At 49.2% G+C, this 20908-nt stretch overlaps 1 protein-coding gene across 3 annotated transcripts; it reads right to left on the bottom strand.

The window, feature by feature from the left end:
* Nucleotides 1-698: 698 nt before the first annotated feature.
* Nucleotides 699-19238, bottom strand: arhgap4b (Rho GTPase activating protein 4b). Of its 3 annotated transcripts, none has more exons than XM_062460359.1 (24): nucleotides 19196-19238; nucleotides 16771-17370; nucleotides 15670-15841; nucleotides 15422-15584; nucleotides 15236-15298; nucleotides 14985-15155; nucleotides 14433-14561; nucleotides 14090-14311; nucleotides 13811-13912; nucleotides 13519-13704; nucleotides 12993-13077; nucleotides 12682-12709; nucleotides 12286-12382; nucleotides 11517-11577; nucleotides 9988-10065; nucleotides 9725-9850; nucleotides 9362-9467; nucleotides 8961-9188; nucleotides 8748-8803; nucleotides 8263-8434; nucleotides 3195-3281; nucleotides 2857-2964; nucleotides 2501-2600; nucleotides 699-2148 (listed from the first exon to the last, which is right to left on the bottom strand). In XM_062460359.1, exons 2-24 carry the CDS (start codon nucleotides 16832-16834, stop codon nucleotides 1954-1956), a joined length of 2799 nt encoding a protein of 932 aa, XP_062316343.1. In that variant the 5' UTR covers nucleotides 16835-17370; nucleotides 19196-19238; the 3' UTR covers nucleotides 699-1953. The 3 variants fall into 3 exon arrangements, with proteins under 3 accessions (XP_062316343.1, XP_062316345.1, XP_062316344.1); XM_062460361.1 differs by lacking the exon at nucleotides 12286-12382 and adding an exon at nucleotides 11690-11717; XM_062460360.1 differs by lacking the exon at nucleotides 19196-19238 and adding an exon at nucleotides 18269-18285.
* Nucleotides 19239-20908: the final 1670 nt, after the last annotated feature.

Genomic DNA, 20908 nt, shown 5'->3' with positions numbered 1-20908 from the left:
AGACTCTCACCAGAGTGAGCCGACACATTAACATGCAGCTCAGTGGTTGGAGTAACTGAGTGCTAGACTGCAGATACAGAGGTTGCAGGTTCGAATTCCCACCGGTCATAAGCATGGTTACAGACCCAACTTGTGGGTCAGCTAGAATGCATGTGACCAATCAGATCACAGATGTTTAGAACAATACAAATGAGGTAAACAAAACTAATGGGGTAAAAACAAATTTGTAGTCTTAGAAACGTGACTCTGACTGAGACTGCTAACATGCTAGCATGGCTGTTGGGGTTAGCTAGACTAATGACTGGTAGTCACAATGGTGGCAAGATAGCAAGAATAGATCTCACTTACCTCCCAGGACTAGATCTGCTCTGTACCTGAGCGTGGTACGGGGGAGAGAGAGAGAGAGAGAGAGAGAGAGAGAGAGAGAGAGAGAGAGAGAGAGAGAGAGGGAGAGAGAGAGAGAGAGAGGGAGAGAGAGAGGGAGAGAGAGAGGGAAACACAGAGGAGGAATGAGTGAGCAAAAGTCAAGACTAAACAGACCTTGCTGCAAAGCAGGAGTTATTGTGAATCAGTGGAACAGCATGTGTGTAAGGGATGGGGATATTTTTAGGAAAGGAATGATGGGAGAGGAGGTCCAGTTACAGGAGACTCCCATGTCCACGGCCTAAAATAGACAATCCACAACAAAACGCCTTAGATCCATATCATTAATTTATTATTTTATTCAATTCTTTTTTTGTAACCACAGACACATTGTAACACAGTAATCAGTGACATCATTTAACAGGGACCAGGGGATAGAGGAGGTCCTACCATAGTAACTAGAGAAGGTGCTCCAGACCAAAGGCTTGCCCCAGGGTGAACACGTCAAGGCTGAGACAGCGACCTCATCGCAACGCCAAGTTCAGACCTCATGGGACCAGCCGGGCTTGTAACCCATAGCAACAGAGCCCTAAATTAGCGAAAGGCTAATGGTAGCTAACTGTCGCTCCTCGAAACAAACAAAACTTTCCTAAAACCAAGCTGTCACACATTTCATTAAAATGAAAATACTGTAAAACGAGTGAAATTATACACTATGAATGCACAGTAATGGATTCAGTTAGCCCAAGCTGGCCCCATTAAGTACCCATGAGTTTCCACAACAGACACAAAGGCTCATGGGTAATCAACAAGCATGTCTCATCCTTCAGATGCTGATTCTCGGGCGAGACCTGAGTCTGTAAAGTCAAAATGACGCCTGTCAATCACAGCTTAAATCCAGCCCCCTGTAAAAACCTACTCTACTGACGACGGAGGCCATTTTGGCTCGGAGGCTGGGGTCAGTTTCCAGTTTCAGAGTTGAGAAGTGAGTCAACCCAGCCCTGAGATCCCCATGGCTCAGCCTTACTCTAACTAACCCTGAGAAGCTCCTCCCCCTCTGCTGGGGAGGCCGTGAGCTGGACAGCACACGCACGTTTGTACTATTTTGGCGGGAAACTGGGGGTCGGGGAGGGAATGTTGTTACCATAGAGACGTAATTCTAACTGTGGAATGTCTCTCTCTCTATTGGCTCTCTGGTGATGTCACAGCTGAGTTTTTCTGATTTTCTCCGTTGCACAAAAGCTCAAACATAACATAACGTGAAACAGCACGACAACAAACTGTCAAACGGACGAACAGCACTGGCACTATGACAGGGCGAAGAGAATGATCACACGGTCATAAAAAATACATCAACATCGTCATAAGCATCTCCATGAACAACATTGTCATCATTATTGTCAAAATCATTATCATGATCATAATCAAAATCATTCTTATCATCCTCAAAATTCTCATCATTAAAATCATTATTATCATCCTCAAAATTCTCATCATTAAAATCATTATCATCATCAGCATAATCATGATCATTATCCATAATCATGATAATCTTCATGCATCATCATCGCCTTTCCATTCGCTCTCTTCCTATTGGTCTGCTGGTCTGAACAGAGCCCGCCCCCTTAGACTGAATCCCCCCTTCTTTGCTGCAGGGGGGAGAGATGGAGCGAGGGAGGAGGAAGAGGTGGAAGCTTGCACTGCAGGCTGCAGGGGGGGCTGCAGGGGGGGCTGTCGAGAGAGGAGCTCCTTAAAGACCGAGTTCATCTGTCTGCTAAGCACATCCTGAGAGAGAGAGGGAGAGGGCGGAGGGAGAGGATGGAGAGAGAGAGGGGAAGGAGAGCGAGGGGAGGAGAGAGAGGGGGGAGGGAGAGGGATGGAGAGACAGTGGGGAGGGAGAGGGATGGAGAGAGGGGGGAGGGAGAGGGATGGAGAGAAAGGGGAGGGAGAGAGAGGAGGGAGAGGGGGGAGGGAGAGAGAGGGGGGTGGTAGAGGGAGGAGGGAGAGGGGGGAGGGAGGGGAGGGAGAGAAAGGGAGGGAGAGGGGGGGAGAGAGAGGGGTATGGAGGAGGAGACAGAGAGTGAGTGTGTATTCAGTATTTTTTTCAAACCTCCACCAATACATTTTTAATACATACCTTGTCCACAGGCTGCCTGTCTGTCTGCCCAGGCCTGTCTGTCGGTCCTTTGATACCAAGTCTGACATTGTCCAGGGTGTGTCTGCGCTCTTGAGATGCTCTTGAGAGAGAAAGAGAGAGATGAGAGAGGAGGAGAGAGTGAAAGAAAGTTGTTGTATTGTTTCTGATGCAGGTGTACATCTGCCTCTAAATAAATGTGACTGTGTGTGTGTGTGTGTGACTGTGTGTGTGTGACTGTGTGTGCGTGTGTGTGTGTGTGACTGTGTGTGTGTGTGTGACTGTGTGTGTGTGTGACTGTGTGTGTGTGACTGTGTGTGTGTGTGTGACTGTGTGTGTGTGACTGTGTGTGTGTTTACCCCATGTGTTGGCGTGCGGCAGGTGAGGTGGGGGGTTTCAGTAGTGGGCTTCCCTCTCCCCCCCTCTGTCTCCCAGGTAACGATGCGCTGTCACTGTTGACCCTCATCCTGTTAAACACAAACACATCAACATGAGAAGAGACTGTGTGTGTGTGGGGGGGGGGTTATGTGTGTGTGTGTGTGTGTGGGGGGGGGGGTTATGTGTGTGTGTGTGGGGGGGGGGGGGTTATGTGTGTGTGTGTGTGGGGGGGTTATGTGTGTGTGTGTATGTGTGTGTGGGGGGGGGGGTTATGTGTGTGTGTGTGGGGGGGGGGGGTTATGTGTGTGTGTGTGTTTACCGGGTGGTGTTCTCAGTAAGTTGTTCCTCGACTGTCAGGTTTCCAGTGCTTCCTCCACCACCCTCCTCCCTCCTCCCTCGTTCCGTTCTGGAGAGAGAGAGAGTGAGGCAGCAAGAGAGAGAGAGAGAGAGGCAGGAAGAGAGGGAGAGAGGCAGGAGAGAGAGAGAGAGAGAGAGAGAGAGAGAGAGAGAGAGAGAGAGAGAGAGAGAGAGAGAGAGAGAGAGAGGCAGGAAGAGAGGGAGAGAGAGAGGCAGGAAGAGAGAGAGAGAGGCAGTAAGAGAGAGAGAGAGAGAGAGAGAGAGAGAGAGAGAGAGAGAGAGAGAGAGAGAGAGAGAGAGAGAGAGAGAGAGAGAGATGGAAAGAGAGAGATCAACACCCCCCCAGAAAGTCATACGATGGCACTCCTGTATGTGATGCATCTGTAGTGATGAAACTACATATCCCATGAGTCCTCAGACTACATATCCCATGAGTCCTCAGACTACATATCCCATGAGTCCTCAGACTACATATCCCATGAGTCCTCACACTACATATCCCATGAGTCCTCAGACTACATATCCCATGAGTCCTCAGACTACATATCCCATGAGTCCTCACACTACATATCCCATGAGTCCTCACACTACATATCCCCTGAGTCCTCAGACTACATATCCCATGAGTCCTCAGACTACATATCCCCTGAGTCCTCAGACTACATATCCCATGAGTCCTCACACTACATATCCCATGAGTCCTCAGACTACATATCCCCTGAGTCCTCAGACTACATATCCCATGAGTCCTCACACTACATATCCCATGAGTCCTCAGACTACATATCCCATGAGTCCTCAGACTACATATCCCATGAGTCCTCACACTACATATCCCATGAGTCCTCACACTACATATCCCATGAGTCCTCAGACTACATATCCCATGAGTCCTCAGACTACATATCCCATGAGTCCTCAGACTACATATCCCATGAGTCCTCAGACTACATATCCCATGAGTCCTCAGACTACATATCCCATGAGTCCTCAGACTACATATCCCATGAGTCCTCAGACTACATATCCCATGAGTCCTCAGACTACATATCCCATGAGTCCTCAGACTACATATCCCATGAGTCCTCAGGTAAAATGGAGAACAAGGAGCTCTTAGGGGAGTCACTCTCAGGCACAGTGTGTGTGCTGTTTGTTTTAACAACAGTAACATTTTCAGTTCTCATTCAGACCTTGGCTTCCACTTCCTGTAGTTTAATTTTGGGTGTGGCACACAGGATATGTATTTATAGATGAACATTGCTCTGTTGCATTTCTATTGTAAGGGCACAAGATCATGGTGGGTTGGGCCCCACGATGCGTCCTTCAGTTGGCTGTTAACAGAAAAGACTAGCGAGCAACAGACTGTTGTTTTCATTATTCTTTCGGGAGGGATAACATAACATAATCATTCATACAGTTGTAAAAAATGTGTTTTCTATTTAGTGTACCGTTGTATTGTAGGATATTGTAGCACTAGTTTGCCGGTGAACGAGTGGTTGTTATCAAACACAATCTGTCCTAATCTGTTGGAGGAGGTGAGATGTAACGTTTGTTAGACTCTACTGGCACATGTATGTGTGGAATTTTATGTCAGAGTGTTTTGTAGTTTATATTTTATAATATAAAACTTAATATTTTAATATTTAATATGTAATATATATTAATATATATTTAATATCATATTTAATATCATATTTTATATCATATTTTATATCATATTTAATATTTCAAATATAAGAATTGTAGATAAAAGATATAACAGCCTATTGTATGTGTGCTGTGATTCTATTAGCCTAATAGATTTTAAGTGGAAATATATATTTAATTGGGTGTGCTCACGCCTTCGGCGAGCACAACCATTGTTCTCTCACATATATATGTATTTATTGTGAGAATGCTGTTAAGCATTCTCACTATTGCTTTTCAACTTCTCAGTTCTTCCGCCGTTTTTTGGCCTTTAACTCGTTCTGCATACTTTAACCGATTCCTACAACTTTTGTATCAAAACGTTCAGCTCCTTCAGGAGATGATGGCTATGACTTTTGGTATTTCTCACTTTTATACTTTTTAAGACATTAAGGTTTTTGTGCAAATTATTCTCCCATTAAAAGTAATGGTAAATCCTTTCAAATCATTAAAAAGCTTCCTCCTCTTTCAAACGTAACTACTTCAGCATACTTTCAGCTAGAGACACCATTCAACCTTTAAAATGTTCACAAGACATTCAGCTATTCCCAAATGATTCAGCTTTTTCAAATGTTCAGCCAATTTTGAATTATGACAGTTTGAAATACATTAAAATGTTTGCTCCTTCTTGATTTTTATGAACGAGCAGCAAGCAGAGTGGCACACTCTGCTTGCTGCTCTTTTTCTGATATTCAACTAATTTGTCAAACAAATTCCTCTAACGTTCATATAGTTTAACTTACAGAAACAAGTTATACCTTAAAATGTAGGAAAATGTGTCCTCTTTCAGCCAATGTAACTACTAAAGAGCTCACATTTACAGATTTTCAGCTATGAGCCTTGAAGCGAGAGCAGCCTTTCAAATTCTCTCACTAACTTCAATGGAGAGGTGAGTAAGAGTCAGAGAAAGCAAGAAGGAACAAGATTTTGAAACTGCCGATAGAGTCGTATTTCTGACCGCACAGACATATAAAGGACATCTCTGGTTTCGGCAGAGTCTTGGGTCTCGGAAAATATCCTTATATTTTGGATTGGACGTATAGTTTTGCGTCTAGGTCAACTTGTTTGAGGTGTGGATGCTAGGTAAATGTTCGTTTTTCTCTCTGCCTAGCTCGTTAGCTATCACAGCTGCGCCATCACCGTGGCAACCAAACAAACAAGCACCAGGAAAGCAAAAGGAACACGTTTTTGAAACTGCAGGTAGAGTCGTATTTCTGACTGCACAGACATATAAAGAATATCTCTGGTTTCGGCAGAGTCTTGGGTCTCGGAAAATATCCTTATATTTTGGATTGGACGTACAGTTTTGCGTCTAGGTTATCTTGTTTGAGGTGTGGATTCTAGCTACATTTCTCTTATTCTCTTCCCTCAGCGCGTTAGCAATCATAGCTGCACCATCACCGTAACGACAGACACGCACCACTCAGTCTCTCACACAGGTGATTGGTACGTTTACTTGACCATGAGAAACACGATTACTAGCAATTGTCGGTTTATGCCAATAATACGATTACTCCGTTTACATGTGTAATTAGTTATGCGATTACTCAATAAACGCGTCTACATGATTCTTTTTTATTAATCGTTGTATGCTCCACGGACAAAACTTGCACCATCATCCTTCTGCAACAAAGTGTCGCCGTGTCTTCCTGTATCGGCTCTACTGCTGTATGTTTCATTCCATCAACACATTGAATCCTACTAAGAAAGCCGAGTAAACGCACTCAATGGTAGGCTACATCTGCTACTGCTATTACTATCCCAACTATAATTTCAGCTGTTAAAACGATAATATTCTTGTTCCGACTAGCTAGCCTACTTCTTCTGTTTAACAGTTCAGCTTTCAGCTTCTCCCGCATTGTAGGCTATTTTAGCTATTTTAGCTCTTTGAAATTCATTTCAGCTTGCGGGTATTTTCTCATTTCTCACTTTTATACTTTTTAAAATATTAAGGTTTTTGTGCAAATTATTCTCCCTTTAAAAGTAATGGTAAATCCTTTCAAATCATTGTTGGAATGCTGCTCCAGCCCCTTTCAAAAATACCTTTCGGTTGCTTTGAAGCTTCAGCTTATAACTTTCTACTAAATTTTCACTATTTTCAGCTTTTTTAGCATGGTCAGCTATCCCCATTCAGGTTTTCAGCATTCTCACTGCTGTTTCGCAGGAACAGCCGTTTCTAGTTATTGTTTATTTTCGCCCCCCTAAGGATCAGTCAATATTTGGACTACATAGACAACGCCTGTGTCAAAATGTTTGTCTTGGTCTCGATTGCGTTGCTTGTATTTTTATGTACGTTCCATTGCACGGTTTAGGAGGTTACAACGTTTTTGTGGCAAAAAAGTGCCTTTAGTCGACGAAGGGTACTCAGTGCTATCTACGTCACCACGTCAGCACACGTTAGCAACGACGCATGGATACAACGTGCATAGATGTGCTGTTGCACAGCGAGTATCGTATCGTGCCGTGGTGTACTAGCAGCATCATACATGTACATTTAAGCAAATCAAGATCTGCATGTACAGTAAGTAATGTCACATTAAAGAATGTATTTAAACTCAAGCTTGTGTGGTGTGTCGCTGGCTTCAGTGCCACAGCCTAAACTTTATGTCAAAAGAAACATGCTCATTTCCGGCGCTTAAAAACAATCCCCTCACTCAGTGAAGTTTGGCTAGCCACCGCAACTAGCTTGCTCGTAGCAAACTTATTTTGAATTAGCCATTTCTCCCTAAATAGATGTAAAGCTTATTTACGTTTTTGGGGGCATATTTTCAGTTAGCAGATGGTACTGTTTGAATCGCGATTCCATCTGAAATACTGCCGGTGACAACGTTGTTACAGTAGCTTGTTTCAAAAGGGGTTCGCTTGTTTCAAGGGGGGTTCTTGAGTAGGCTAAATGCTTGAAAATATCACTAGATGGGAAAAAACTTAAGGGGACGGACCCACCTGCAACCGACGCAAGCGAGCACACCCTACAATTTCCACAGAAATTGTACCCTTTCTAGTTCACATGTATTATTCTTAAATACTGATATACAAATGATTTTGACACCCCTTGAGTCTGCAAGACCTTACATATCTATATGATATCTATATATATATATGATAGATATCTAACAATATCTATGCATCTATACTTCTGTATTTATCAATAAACATGCATAAATATCCAGGTACATTAGTACACACAGGTGTAGTCTAGGCTGGTGGGCACACAGCAGAACTCTCTAGGGTGGCATACACACACACACACACATACACACACACACACAACATACACCTACACACACACGCACACAACATACACACACGCACACATACACACAACCACACACTGCAGAACTCACCCGTCCAACACACTGATGTACTTATGTGGGATGAGCCCCCTGGCCCCTCCCACCTCCCCTCTCCACCAATCAGAAGAGGCCTTGCTGTGCAGTAGGAGGAGCTCCCCCTGCTTGAATGACAGCTCAGCTGGCGACCTCGCCACATAGTCAAACATGGCCACCGCCTCACACTCTGCAGACACACAAACACGTCATTTGACCGTTTGACAAACATTTTCTGTCTGACTATGTATGTGTGGGAGTCAGGTGGCTGAGCGGTGAGGGAAGTGGGCTAGTAATCTGAAGGTTGCCAGTTCGATTCCCCGGCCGTGCAAAAAAAAATGACGTTGTGTCCTTGGGCAAGGCACTTCACCCTACTTGCCTCGGGGGAATGTCCCTGTACTTACTGTAAGTCGCTCTGGATAAGAGCGTCTGCTAAATGACTAAATGTAAATGTAATGTGTGTGTGCGTGTGCGTGTGCATGCAGTTGTATATGTGTTCTTACCATCCTCACTGTGGAGGGGATCCGCCTCCCCATCACCCTCCTCATTGATTGGCTCACTGTAAACAAGACCAGGAAGTAGAAATTAACCGTGTTGACTGTGTTAGCTAACGCTCAACTAACAGGGGTTTCATCACAACACTACACAGTAGACTCCAAGAGGGGTTAGAGTGTGCCGAGGAGGCCTGGCCACAGCGCCCTCTCCTGGTGACTCACCAGTAGTCCTGCTCCAGGCTCATGTGTTTCTCGTACACGGGCCCTGGCAGCTCTGATTGGCTGGGGAAGATGATGTCGTGCTGGACGATCATGGTCTTCACCAGGTCGTTGACCTGCGGTTGCCTGGCGACGGCGTCTCCGGAGTCCAGGCCTCGGAGGAGGTTAGGCCCGAAGCACACTGCCAGGTTGTAGGACTGCATCATGTTCTCATCGCTGTACTGGGTCACGCTGCGCACACACACACACACACATAACCATACATGCACACACACACACACACATGGGCATACACACACACACACACACTCAGGTTATAAGTGACTATGAAAGTTTTTCTCCTAAACAGACATGGAAGACCGGAGGTGCAGAGGAGGTGCAGAGGAGGTGCACAGGAGACGTACTGGTTGAGGAAGGCGAACAGGTATCTCATGACGACCAGGAGCGTCCGGGGGAAGGAGGAGACCACCGCCCTGATCTGGGACGCCTTCTCAGACACGCTGTCCAGCTCTGATTGGACCAAACACAAGGGTCAAACACCTCCTCCAGCTCTGATTGGACCAAACACAAGGGTCAAACACCTCCTCCAGCTCTGATTGGACCAAACACAAGGGTCAAACACCTCCTCCAGCTCTGATTGGAGGAACCAGGTGTGTCCTGACAGGCGCACACACACATACACACACATAGACAACCATCCCCACTCCACACATACACACGCACACACACACACACACACACACAGAGAGAAAATATGGGGGTCTTACGGACACACTCCAGCAGGGGGCAGTAGCTGTCGTAGGGGAAGAGAGGGGGCTCCAGGCCTCGGAAGTAGAGCTTCAAAACTCCGGCCACTGAGTCCAGATCACACTCACTGTCCAGCGGGTCCTCTCCTGCAGGGTCACCACAGGTCACCACAGGTCAGCGGGGAAGGGTGGGGGGATTGTTTGTAAAGGGGGTGTGTGTGTGTGCGAAGGGTGTGGTGTGTGTATGTGTGAGGGAATCAGGTGTATGTGTGTGTGTACAGTACCTCGCTCAAATGCATCTCTGATGTGGTTGACCTCTCTCTGAGAACCCGGAACCCTGAATATCCCCTCATGATGGAGACCTGGGAGGGGGACAGGAGGGGAGGGAGAGAGAGAGGAAGGGAGGGGAGGGAGGGAGAGGAGGGGAGGGAGAGGAGGGGAGGGAGAGAGAGAGAGAAAAGAAGGGAGGGGAGGGAGAGGAGGGGAGGGAGAGGAGAGGGGGGGAGAGGAGGGAGAGGAGGGGAGGGACAGGAGGGATAGGAGGGGAGGGAGAGAGAGAGGAAGGGAGGGGAGGGAGAGAGAGAGAGAAAAGAAGGGAGGGGAGGGAGAGGAGGGGAGGGAGAGAGAGAGGAAGGGAGGGGAGGGAGAGGAGGGGAGGGGAGGGAGAGAGAGAGAGAGGAGGGGAGGGGAGGGAGAGGAGGGGAGGGACAGGAGGGGAGGGAGAGGAGGGGAGGAGAGGAGGGAGAGGAGGGAGAGGAGGGGAGGGAGAGGAGGGACAGGAGGGGAGGGAGAGGAGGGGAGGAGAGGGAGGGGAGAGGAGGGACAGGAGGGGAGGGAGAGGAGGGGAGGAGAGGGAGAGAGAGAGGGAGGGGAGGGAGAGGAGGGGAGGAGAGGGGGGGAGGAGAGTGGAGGAGAGGACGGAGAGGAGGGGAGGGAGAGGAGGGGAGGAGGGACAGGAGGGGAGGGAGAGGAGGGGAGGAGAGGGGGGGAGAGGAGGGAAGGGAGACGAGGGGAGGAGAGGGGGGGAGGGGAGGGACAGGAGGGGAGGGAGAGGAGGGGAGGAGAGGAGGGAGAGGAGGGGAGGGAGAGGAGGGACAGGAGGGGAGGGAGAGGAGGGGAGGAGAGGGAGGGGAGAGGAGGGAGAGGAGGGGAGGGAGAGGAGGGGAGGGAGAGGAGGGGAGGAGAGGGGGGGGAGAGAGAGGGAGGGGAGGGAGAGGAGGGGAGGAGAGGGGGGGAGGAGAGGGGGGGGGAGGACGGAGAGGAGGGGAGGGAGAGGAGGGGAGGAGGGACAGGAGGGGAGGGAGAGGAGGGGAGGAGGGAGAGGAGGGAGAGGAGGGAGAGGAGGGGAGGGAGAGGAGGGGAGGAGAGGGGGGGAGAGGAGGGAGAGGAGGGGAGGGAGAGGAGGGGAGGAGAGGGGGGGAGGGAGAGAGAGAGGAAGGGAGGGGAGGGAGAGGAGGGAGAGAGAGGAGGGGAGAGAGAGGAGGGGAGGGGAGGGAGAGGAGGGGAGGAGAGGGGGGGAGAGGAGGGAGAGGAGGGGAGGAGAGGGGGGGGAGAGGAGGGAGAGGAGGGGAGGGAGAGAGAGGAGGGGAGGGGAGGGAGAGGAGGGAGAGAGAGGAGGGGAGGGAGAGGAGGGAGAGAGAGGAGGGGGAGGGAGAGGAGGGAGAGGAGGGGAGGGAGGGGAGAGAGAGGAGGGGGAGGAAAAGGGAAGGGGGACAAAGAGAGGGAGGGACTGGGAGATTACTATCCTGCACAGGGTGGTGTGGTGCATGTGGAAGGGTACCTCAAGTTAGAGGTCAAAGGTGAGGTGGCTCACCGTGGAGGTTTATGAACCTGATACAGCTCTCAACCACCACAGGGATCTGCTGACCAGTACTCTGAGAGAGAGAGAGGAAGAGAGGGCGAGAGCGATGGTAGAGTGAGAAAGAGAGAGAGGAGTAATTGTTTATCCTGAGCATGTGTCATGCAAGCTTTATTCCCAACATCTACCTGCGTCCGAGACATCTTCCTCCTTCTGCTGCACATACAGGCAGAGAGACAGAGGCAGAGAGGCAGAGGCAGAGTGAGAGAGGCAGAGGCAGAGAGAGAGGAAGAGAGAGAGAGAGGCAGAGAGAGGCAGAGAGACAGAGGTAGAGAGAGAGAGGCAGAAAGGATAAAAGAAGGATGATCAATCAGAAAAACAAACTGAAAAACTTGTAAAGAAAGAGAAGGATGAGACTTGACCTCTGTCAGGGACTAAAGATAGAGGGAGAGAGAGAGGAATAGAGAGAGAGAGAGAGAGAGAGAGGAAGAGAGAGGAAGAGAGAGGAAGAGAGAGAGAGGGAGAGGAAGAGAGAGAGAGGGAGAGGAAGAGAGAGAGAGGAAGAGAGATAGAGAGAGAGAGAGAGAGAGAGAGAGAGAGGGCAAGCAAGTTTAGCAATACATGCAGCACTGGAGTAACACAGCAATAACTAAACAGAAGTGTTTGTGTGTACACATGCGATTGTGTCTGAGAGAGTATACGGTGGTGAGTATGTGTGTGTGTGTGTGTGTGTGTGTATATACAGTGTGTGTGTGTTCAGTTTTTCAGTGTGTGTGTGTGTTACCTGTATATAGGACAGCATGTGGGCTGTGAAGAGAGTGTGGCTGAACTGGGAACAAGGTCTGGCCTTCCTCTGTCTGACTGAGCGAGCACACAGCACTCTGGGAAACACAAACAGCATGCATGCACACACACACAGCATGCATGCACACACCCACACACACACACACACACAAAATATGCATGCAAACACACACACATGCACACACACAATATATGCACACACACACATGCAATGGCTTACAAACACATACTCCAACATTGTTATTGCTGAGTTACACAAGGACTATCACTCTCCGTGTCTTCATCCCCTCCACCTCTCCTCCTTCCTCCTCTCTCTGCCTCCCTCCCTCCCTCTCTCCCTCTCTCCCTCTCTCAGGACTGTAGTCGTCATGGTTACCTGGAAGGGTCACTATCCACAGCTTCAGCTGCAACAAAAAGAGAGAGGGGTAGTTAGAGAAGGGGTGGTTAGAGAGGGGTAGTTAGAGAAGGGGTGGTTAGAGAGGGGTAGTTAGAGAAGGGGTGGTTAGAGAGGGGTAGTTAGAGAAGGGGTGGTTAGAGAGGGGTAGTTAGAGAAGGGGTGGTTAAGGGGTAGTTAGAGAAGGGGTGGTTAGAGAGGGGTAGTTAGAGAAGGGGTGGTTAAGGGGTAGTTAGAGAAGGGGTGGTTAAGGGGTAGTTAGAGAAGGGGTGGTTAAGGGGTAGTTAGGGTACCTTTCTGTATAGCCTCTTGTAGAAGGTCGTGTTTGGCCTGAAGCTTGGAGGACAGAGAGCTGCTGGTGAAGAACTCCTTCACTTTCTGACGAACAGAGGATCATGTTAACCATACACACACACACACACACACACCACACCCACACCACACCCACCACACACACACACACACACACCACACACACCCACCACACACCACACACACCCACACACCACACACACCCACCACACACACCACACACACCACACACACCCACCACACACCACACACACACCACCCACCACACACACACCACCCACACACACCACACACACACCACCCACACACACCACACACACCACACACACACACCACACACACCACACACACCACACACACCACACACACACACCACACACACACCACACACACACCACACACACACCACACACACCACACACACACACCACACACACACCACACACACCACACACATACACCACACACACCACACCGTCCGTGTGTGTGTCTGGGTCCTGCCCGTACCGTGAAGTAGAAGATCTCTGTCTCCTGCTGATTGGCTCGTCGCTTGGCCATGGTGAGTTTCTGGGTGGAGCTGGCCCCAGAAGGCTCGTGTGATAAGCTGCTTGCTAGGTCAGGGGCGGGGTTTGCGTCACTCTCACCCATACTGTCCAATAGGGAGTTGAGTGTGGCTTTGAGAGTCTTGCTAACCTGGAAGGTACAATCACAGCGTTGCTAGGAGACAATGCATGGGATACAGAAACAGAGTGATGATTGACAGGTCCATTAACCAATCAGTAGGGGGGGGTCAACTCACCTCCTCTGTTTCCAAGGTGACGGAGGCAAGACGTGATTGAAGCTGCTGGAACCTGGTTTCCAGTTCATACCTCACCTGGCTCTCTGCACTGACCTCACACACCTGAAGCACACACACACACACAGGCTATATACACACACCTGAAGCACACACACACACACAGGCTATATACACACACCTTGGTTTGGTTCCCTGACTGTGTTGGGGATTGATGTGGTCTCCTTTGTGGTGTCCAGATCCACACTGGGGTGAGGGGTCAGTAAAGGTCAGGGTCCTCACCTGGTCTCCTTCGTGTGGGTGATAGTTGAACTTAAAGGGTAAACAGAATGCAGTGTCGTGTTGCTGTAGCAACGCATCTCTGTCTCCGCCCTGGTCCAGCGCAGAGACCGCCGCCTCCAGCTGCTGGAGCCCCGCCTCCTCCACCCGCTGGACACGCCCCCTGCCCGCCAGGTAGCTCCTCATCACCCGCTCCACCGAGAGATGGAACCCCAAGTCACAGCACTGAGAGAGGGAGGGGTGTGTTCAGGTGTGAGAGTGGGTGTCTGTGCAGGTGTGTGTGTTCAGGTGTGAGAGCGGGTGTCTGTGCAGGTGTGTGTGTTCAGGTGTGTGTGTGTGTTCTCACGTCGATGAGAGCGCTGATGTCCTGAAGGTAGTACTTGTTCATGGCAGCGTTGGCTGCTGCCAGGTTCAGGAGGTAGTCGTTCCGCGCCTTGGTGCACTTCAGCTGGGTCTCCTGCACCCTGCCATGTCTCTGCACACACACATACACACGCACACATACACACGCACACACACATATACACACATACACAGAGGCATAAATGCTGGCAGACACAGGAAACTCAGGTTGGTAAGAAGATGTTAAAGACTTCCTGTGCCACAGAATTATCACACTTCCTCTCTTTCCATCTGCCTCAGCAGAGAGTAAGGTCGGACCACACTTTTTGTCCAGTATTTCATAGTGACAAAATGTGACACTAAAACAGGTAGTAGTACTGGCTACTATTTACTTATTTACTTTAACTTGAGCAAAAAAGTGAAGTCAGTACTTCAACTTTTACCAGTCTTTGTATCTGTACTTCTACTTGAGTGAAGGATGTGTGTACCTTTGCCATCTTTTGCCCCCCCCCCCCACACACACACACACACACACACAAAAAAAAACTCCAATCACCTTCTCCATCAGCCGCTCCATCTTCTTAACAGAACTACGCCTCTGGCCTCCTGATTGGCCAAGACCAAGGTCTGATTTGCCAGTCTGTCTCTCCTCCAATCGCTCGGCCTCTTTCAGCTTCCCCTCAGCTGATAGGCTGTCTGTGTGGTACTGGTTGTACGTCTTCAGAGCCTTCATCAGACGGTCACTTCATCATCATCACTATCATCAACATTATCATCTTCATCATTATGACACACACACACACGTACCGTCTGCAGTTCAGTGGTCACCTTCAGCAGCTCATCTTGCATCTGGACTCCGATCTCCCTGCTCTGGAGACAGAACGTCCATCAGTCTCTCTCTCTCACACACACTCTCACACACACTCTCACACACACTCTCACACACACTCACACACACACACACACACTCTCCGCGTATTTTGGTGTGTGTACCCGCTTGGCCAGGCGGTGTGTGTCTTCGGCGGTGTGTGCCAGGTGCTGGGTGAGGGTGTAGCAGCAGGAGTCGCTCAGCGCTGCGTGTTCTCTGCTCTCCTGACGTGTCTGAGTCAGCAGCACTGACCACACCTGACACACCGACTGCCCCCACTGCTCCTTCCTGGAGGGAGGGGGGGGGGAATTACATATTTGCATTAGTGGTCAGACCCACCTATCCCCATACACACACATGCACACACGCTTACCTCTTGGTCTTGTGTGTGAATCTCTCTGTGAGTTTGTCGAGGGCACGTGCATACTCGGCCTCGATGTCGCCACGACGACGCAGGAACTCGGAGAGGTCGGACAGCTGCTGCTGTTTGACCTCAACCTGACCTTCTAGAACCTTCATCTGCTCCATCAGCTGGACCCGCAGGTCTGACACACACACACGCAGAGTAAGGCACAGTTTAGTATTATATAAAACTTAAGTCTCTCTTTGTGTCTCAGATCTGCACACTCCGCTTGATCCCTCTCCCTCTCTCTGTTACCCTCTTCATATCCCTCTCTCCCTCCCTCTCTCTGTTACCCTCTTCATATCCCTCCCTCTCCCTCTCTCTGTTACCCTCTTCATATCCCTCTCTCTCTCCCTCTCTCTGTTACCCTCTTCATATCCCTCTCTCCCTCCCTCTCTCTGTTACCCTCTTCATATCCCTCCCTCTCCCTCCCTCTCTCTGTTACCCTCTTCATATCCCTCTCTCCCTCCCTCTCTCTGTTACCCTCTTCATATCCCTCCCTCTCCCTCTCTCTGTTACCCTCTTCATATCCCTCTCTCCCTCCCTCTCTCTGTTACCCTCTTCATATCCCTCCCTCTCCCTCCCTCTCTCTGTTACCCTCTTCATATCCCTCCCTCTCCCTCTCTCTGTTACCCTCTTCATATCCCTCTCTCCCTCCCTCTCTCTGTTACCCTCTTCATATCCCTCCCTCTCCCTCTCTCTGTTACCCTCTTCATATCCCTCCCTCTCCCTCCCTCTCTCTGTTACCCTCTTCATATCCCTCCCTCTCCCTCCCTCTCTCTGTTACCCTCTTCATATCCCTCCTTCTCCCTCCCTCTCTCTGTTACCCTCTTCATATCCCTCCCTCTCCCTCCCTCTCTCTCTCTAGCCCACACAGCCCAAGGCTGACTCAATATGAGTAGACAGCATCACTAATACTGGCTATAAATATCATCCACATTGTAGAGTAAAGAGAAGCAACCCCATAACACCACACACGCACACACACTCACATTCGGACTTACACACACACACACACACACACACACACATACATACATCCACTCACACATGTCAGTAAAACATCCTGACCTTTGACCTGGGAGTCGTACTCTGCGCCCTTCTCCCTCCTCAGCTTGCCGTGTGATGTCATCATCTTTGAACTTGGACCTCTGACCCTGGCTTAATAAATATACACCCTGTGGTCTGTGACCTGTGACCCCAACCTAGTGTGATGCTGCTACAGCTACACCTGCATTAACCCTGTCTGCCTTTCTGCTACGTTTCTATTGTGGTGACTGGTTGTGTTGTCGCTGTGGTGACTGGTTGTGTTGTCGCTGTGGTGACTGGTTGTGTTGTCGCTGTGGTGACTGGTTGTGTTGTCGCTGTGGTGACTGGTTGTGTTGTCGCTGTGGTGACTGGTTGTGTTGTCGCTGTGGTGACGGGTTGTGTTGTCGCTGTGGTGACTGGTTGTGTTGTCGCTGTGGTGACTGGTTGTGTTGTCGCTGTGGTGACTGGATGTGTTGTCGCTGTGGTGACTGGTTGTGTTGTCGCTGTGGTGACTGGTTGTGTTGTCGCTGTGGTGACTGGTTGTGTTGTCGCTGTGGTGACTGGTTGTGTTGTCGCTGTGGTGACTGGTTTTGTTATGACTGTTTATCCATTGGGTCCTTCGAGTGAATCTATATAGATGAACTTGAGAGAGAGAGAGAGAGAGAGAGAGAGAGAGAGAGAGAGAGAGAGAGAGAGAGAGAGAGAGAGAGAGAGAGGGAGGGAGGGAGGGAGGGAGGGGAGAGAGAAGGAGGGAGAGAGGGGGGGCAGGATGTAATGAGTAATATCACTAATGAAACACACACACATTCCACTACTGTTGCTGTGGACTTATAAAGACCATGTTCCTCATTGGTCTGAGAAACTATCTATGCCACTTCATATCAGAATGAGACCCAACTGTGAGCTGACAAACACACAAATGCACACACACATGCACAAACACGCACGCACACACACAAACTCTTAAATATAAATTGGGCAGACACACTGTGATTCTCTCTCCCACATCCTGTGTTTGTTACACAACAAGTTTCCATGTTCAAACTCCCAACTGTCTGAAAACTACAGCAGGCTACATAGACCCCTGTAGAACCACAGAGGAACCCTCTGAACGAGATGCTTTAAAAGATCAACAGAACCATGTAGGGTTCCAAACAGAACCATGTAAGGTTCAAAACAGAACCTGTTTCTCTGAGCAGAAAAAACATCAAGTAGAAACATGAAGGTTCCATAGACAACATTAGAGCTCTATTCAGAACATGAGGGTTCTGTAGATGACAGGTTCTGTAGATGACCCCTGACCCTGCTCTGTAGATGACAGGTTCTGTAGATGACCCCTGACCCTGCTCTGTAGATGACAGGTTCTGTAGATGACCCCTGACCCTGCTCTGTAGATGACAGGTTCTGTAGATGACCCCTGACCCTGCTCTGTAGATGACAGGTTCTGTAGATGACAGGTTCTGGGTGTGTGGCTGGAGAGGAGGTTGCCCTGGCCCTTGTCTGGGGTCATGAGGTGCAGGTGCTACAGAGGGGCAGTTACCTGTCAGGTCCACCTGGGGAGCTGGACTAAGAGCCCTGACAGAGAGAGAGACGGACAGAGAGAGGAACAGAAAGAGAGGTAGAGAGAGAGAGACGAATGAAGTGGGGTGCAAAGGGGATTGAGAGAAAGAGAGAGCGGAAGAGAGAGAAAGAGCAAATCTGTGTCTGAAGTGACTCAACGCGTCACATGATGCCAAATATGCTACGCAGCTAACAAACCCATCTGAATGAATGCCAGCCATGCTAACTAGCTGAACTAGCTCGCTGGTCCCTAGGTTTGATCATAGCCAGAAGGACACTAGGACAACATTAGCATGCTACGATGCTATCTTACCAAGTTGCTATTGCGAGCACAGATTGCACACTAGAGTTACTCTGGCATGTAAACAAGAGAATCTAAATGAGGAATGGAGACTTGACTGTCTGCTGATGCTTGATGACTGCTACACCTTGAAATGGAAAAACTAAGACAACGATCACACCGGCACACACTGTAACACACACTGTAACAAACACTGTAACAAACACTGTAACACACACTGTATCACACAGAGAAATAACAGATACAGAAAGAATATGCAGTTTTTTAAAATGTACGTCTGTCTTTCTATCACTCTCTTGTTCTCTCTCACACACACAGGCAAGAGAATATAAATGTTACACAAATATTACATAATTGATCCATCCAGTTGCTTCCATCCATCATGCCTTGGACCATTTACAAACACCCCTGATATCTTAGTCCAACATGCACTCTCCACAGGCATTCATTCTTGGTTCAATTTGACACACACTGACACGGACAGAGGCACAATCGAAAATCACATACACACACTAACACACACACGTGTGCAGACAGCAGACATTCACACACACACAAATGACACGGACACAAATGTCATGTCCGTATACAAAACGACAACCATACCTCTCTCTCTGGTCCTCTGGTCTTTCTGTTCTCTTCTGCTCCCCTCCCCTCCTTCCCTCCCTCCCTCTCTCTCTCAATATATTACACACAGGGAACACTGTTTGAATCTGACAGATTTCTCTCAGCTCACTCTCTTTCCTCCTCCCTCCCTCCCTCCCTCCCTCACAGACACACTCTCAAAAACAGCCCTCCCTCTTTCTCCCTCTCTTTCACACACAGCTCTCTCTCTTCTCTCTCTCTCCTCTCTCTCTCTTCTCCACTCTACTGAAGCAGAGAAAATGTCACAACCTAAGCCACACCCCCTCTCTCCTCTCCTCTCCAGCCCTGCTATAAATACCTCTGCAGCTATGAATACACTCTCTTTCTCCCTCAGCATCCTTCTCTTTCTCTCCCTTCCTCCCTCTATTCACCACACTGTCGCTCTCACTCTCGCCACGCCATGTTTTTTCCGATGACCTTGTATTATTTCACCCAACAACACCGTTGGCTGATAGACAACCACGCGCACACGCACACGGTGATGTGACCATTTACAGGCACGGAGGAAAACACATGCAAGCATGCAAACACTCTCTCTCACACACACACACTCTCTCTCTCACACACACACACTCTCTCACACACACATCCAGTCGTGCTCGCCGTCTCCTCTGTTTCCTGTCGGGGGTGTTGGTGCGGATGTGGTGTGAGACCTGAGAAAAACAAGCTTTTATCTGGATCAGTGTGTGTGAATATGCATGTGAATGTGTGTGTGAACATGAATGTGTGTGAACGTGCATGTGAATATGAATGTGTGTGTGTGTTTCAACTGGTACCACAGAAGAGAATTTCACCTGAAACTAGACGTGTGAATGAAGCTCTGTCTGCTGTATGTTAACACCCCCCCCCTCCCATACACCCCCCACCCCCCCTCCCGTACACCCCCCTCCCCCCCTCCCGTACACCCCCCACCCCCCCTCCCATACACCCCCCCTCCCATACACCCCCCAACCCCCCCTCCCGTACACCCCCCTCCCCCCCTCCCGTACACCCCCCACCCCCCCTCCCATACACCCCCCCTCCCATACACCCCCCAACCCCCCCTCCCGTACACCCCCCCACCCCCCCTCCCGTACACCCCCCAACCCCCCCTCCCATACACCCCCCCACCCCCCCCCCCCCACACATTAGCAGTCAGGTGATATTAGCAGTGAACTGATATCATTGAGGAGGTGATATTAGTGGTGAGGTGATATTATCATTGAGGAGGTGATATTATCCTTGAGGAGGTGATATTAGTGGTGAGGTGATATTATCCTTGAGGAGGTGATATTAGTGGTGAGGTGATATTATCATTGAGGAGGTGAGGAGGAGGTGATATTATCCTTGAGGGGGTGATATTAGTGGTGAGGTGATATTATCATTGAGGAGGTGATATTAGTGGTGAGGTGATATTATCCTTGAGGAGGTGATATTAGTGGTGAGGTTATATTATTATTAAGGAGGTGAGGAGGAGGTGATATTATCCTTGAGGAGGTGATATTAGTGGCGAGGTGATATTATCATTGAGGAGGAGAGGAGGAGGTGATATTATCATTGAGGAGGTGAGGAGGAGGTGATATTATTATTGAGGAGGTGATATTATCATTGAGGAGGTGATATTATCCTTGAGGGGGTGATATTAGTGGTGAGGTGATATTATCATTGAGGAGGTGATATTATCCTTGAGGAGGT

This window comes from Osmerus eperlanus, chromosome 4 (genome assembly GCF_963692335.1).
Source record: "Osmerus eperlanus chromosome 4, fOsmEpe2.1, whole genome shotgun sequence".
NCBI classification, from domain to species: Eukaryota; Metazoa; Chordata; class Actinopteri; order Osmeriformes; family Osmeridae; genus Osmerus; species Osmerus eperlanus.
The sequence above is the reverse complement of the archived record's forward strand: the minus strand, read 5'-3'. Positions and strand labels throughout refer to the sequence as shown.

Excerpts from the sequence above, each read along its gene's own strand:
- arhgap4b (XM_062460359.1), bottom strand. The coding sequence starts at position 16,834 with ATGATGACATCACACGGCAAGCTGAGGAGGGAGAAGGGCGCAGAGTAC. Across the intron at positions 14,312-14,432 it reads ACATCAGCGCTCTCATCGAC|TGCTGTGACTTGGGGTTCCA; the intron begins GTGAGAACACAC and ends TCCCTCTCTCAG. Across the intron at positions 11,578-12,285 it reads ACATGCTGTCCTATATACAG|AGTACTGGTCAGCAGATCCC; the intron begins GTAACACACACA and ends TCTCTCTCTCAG.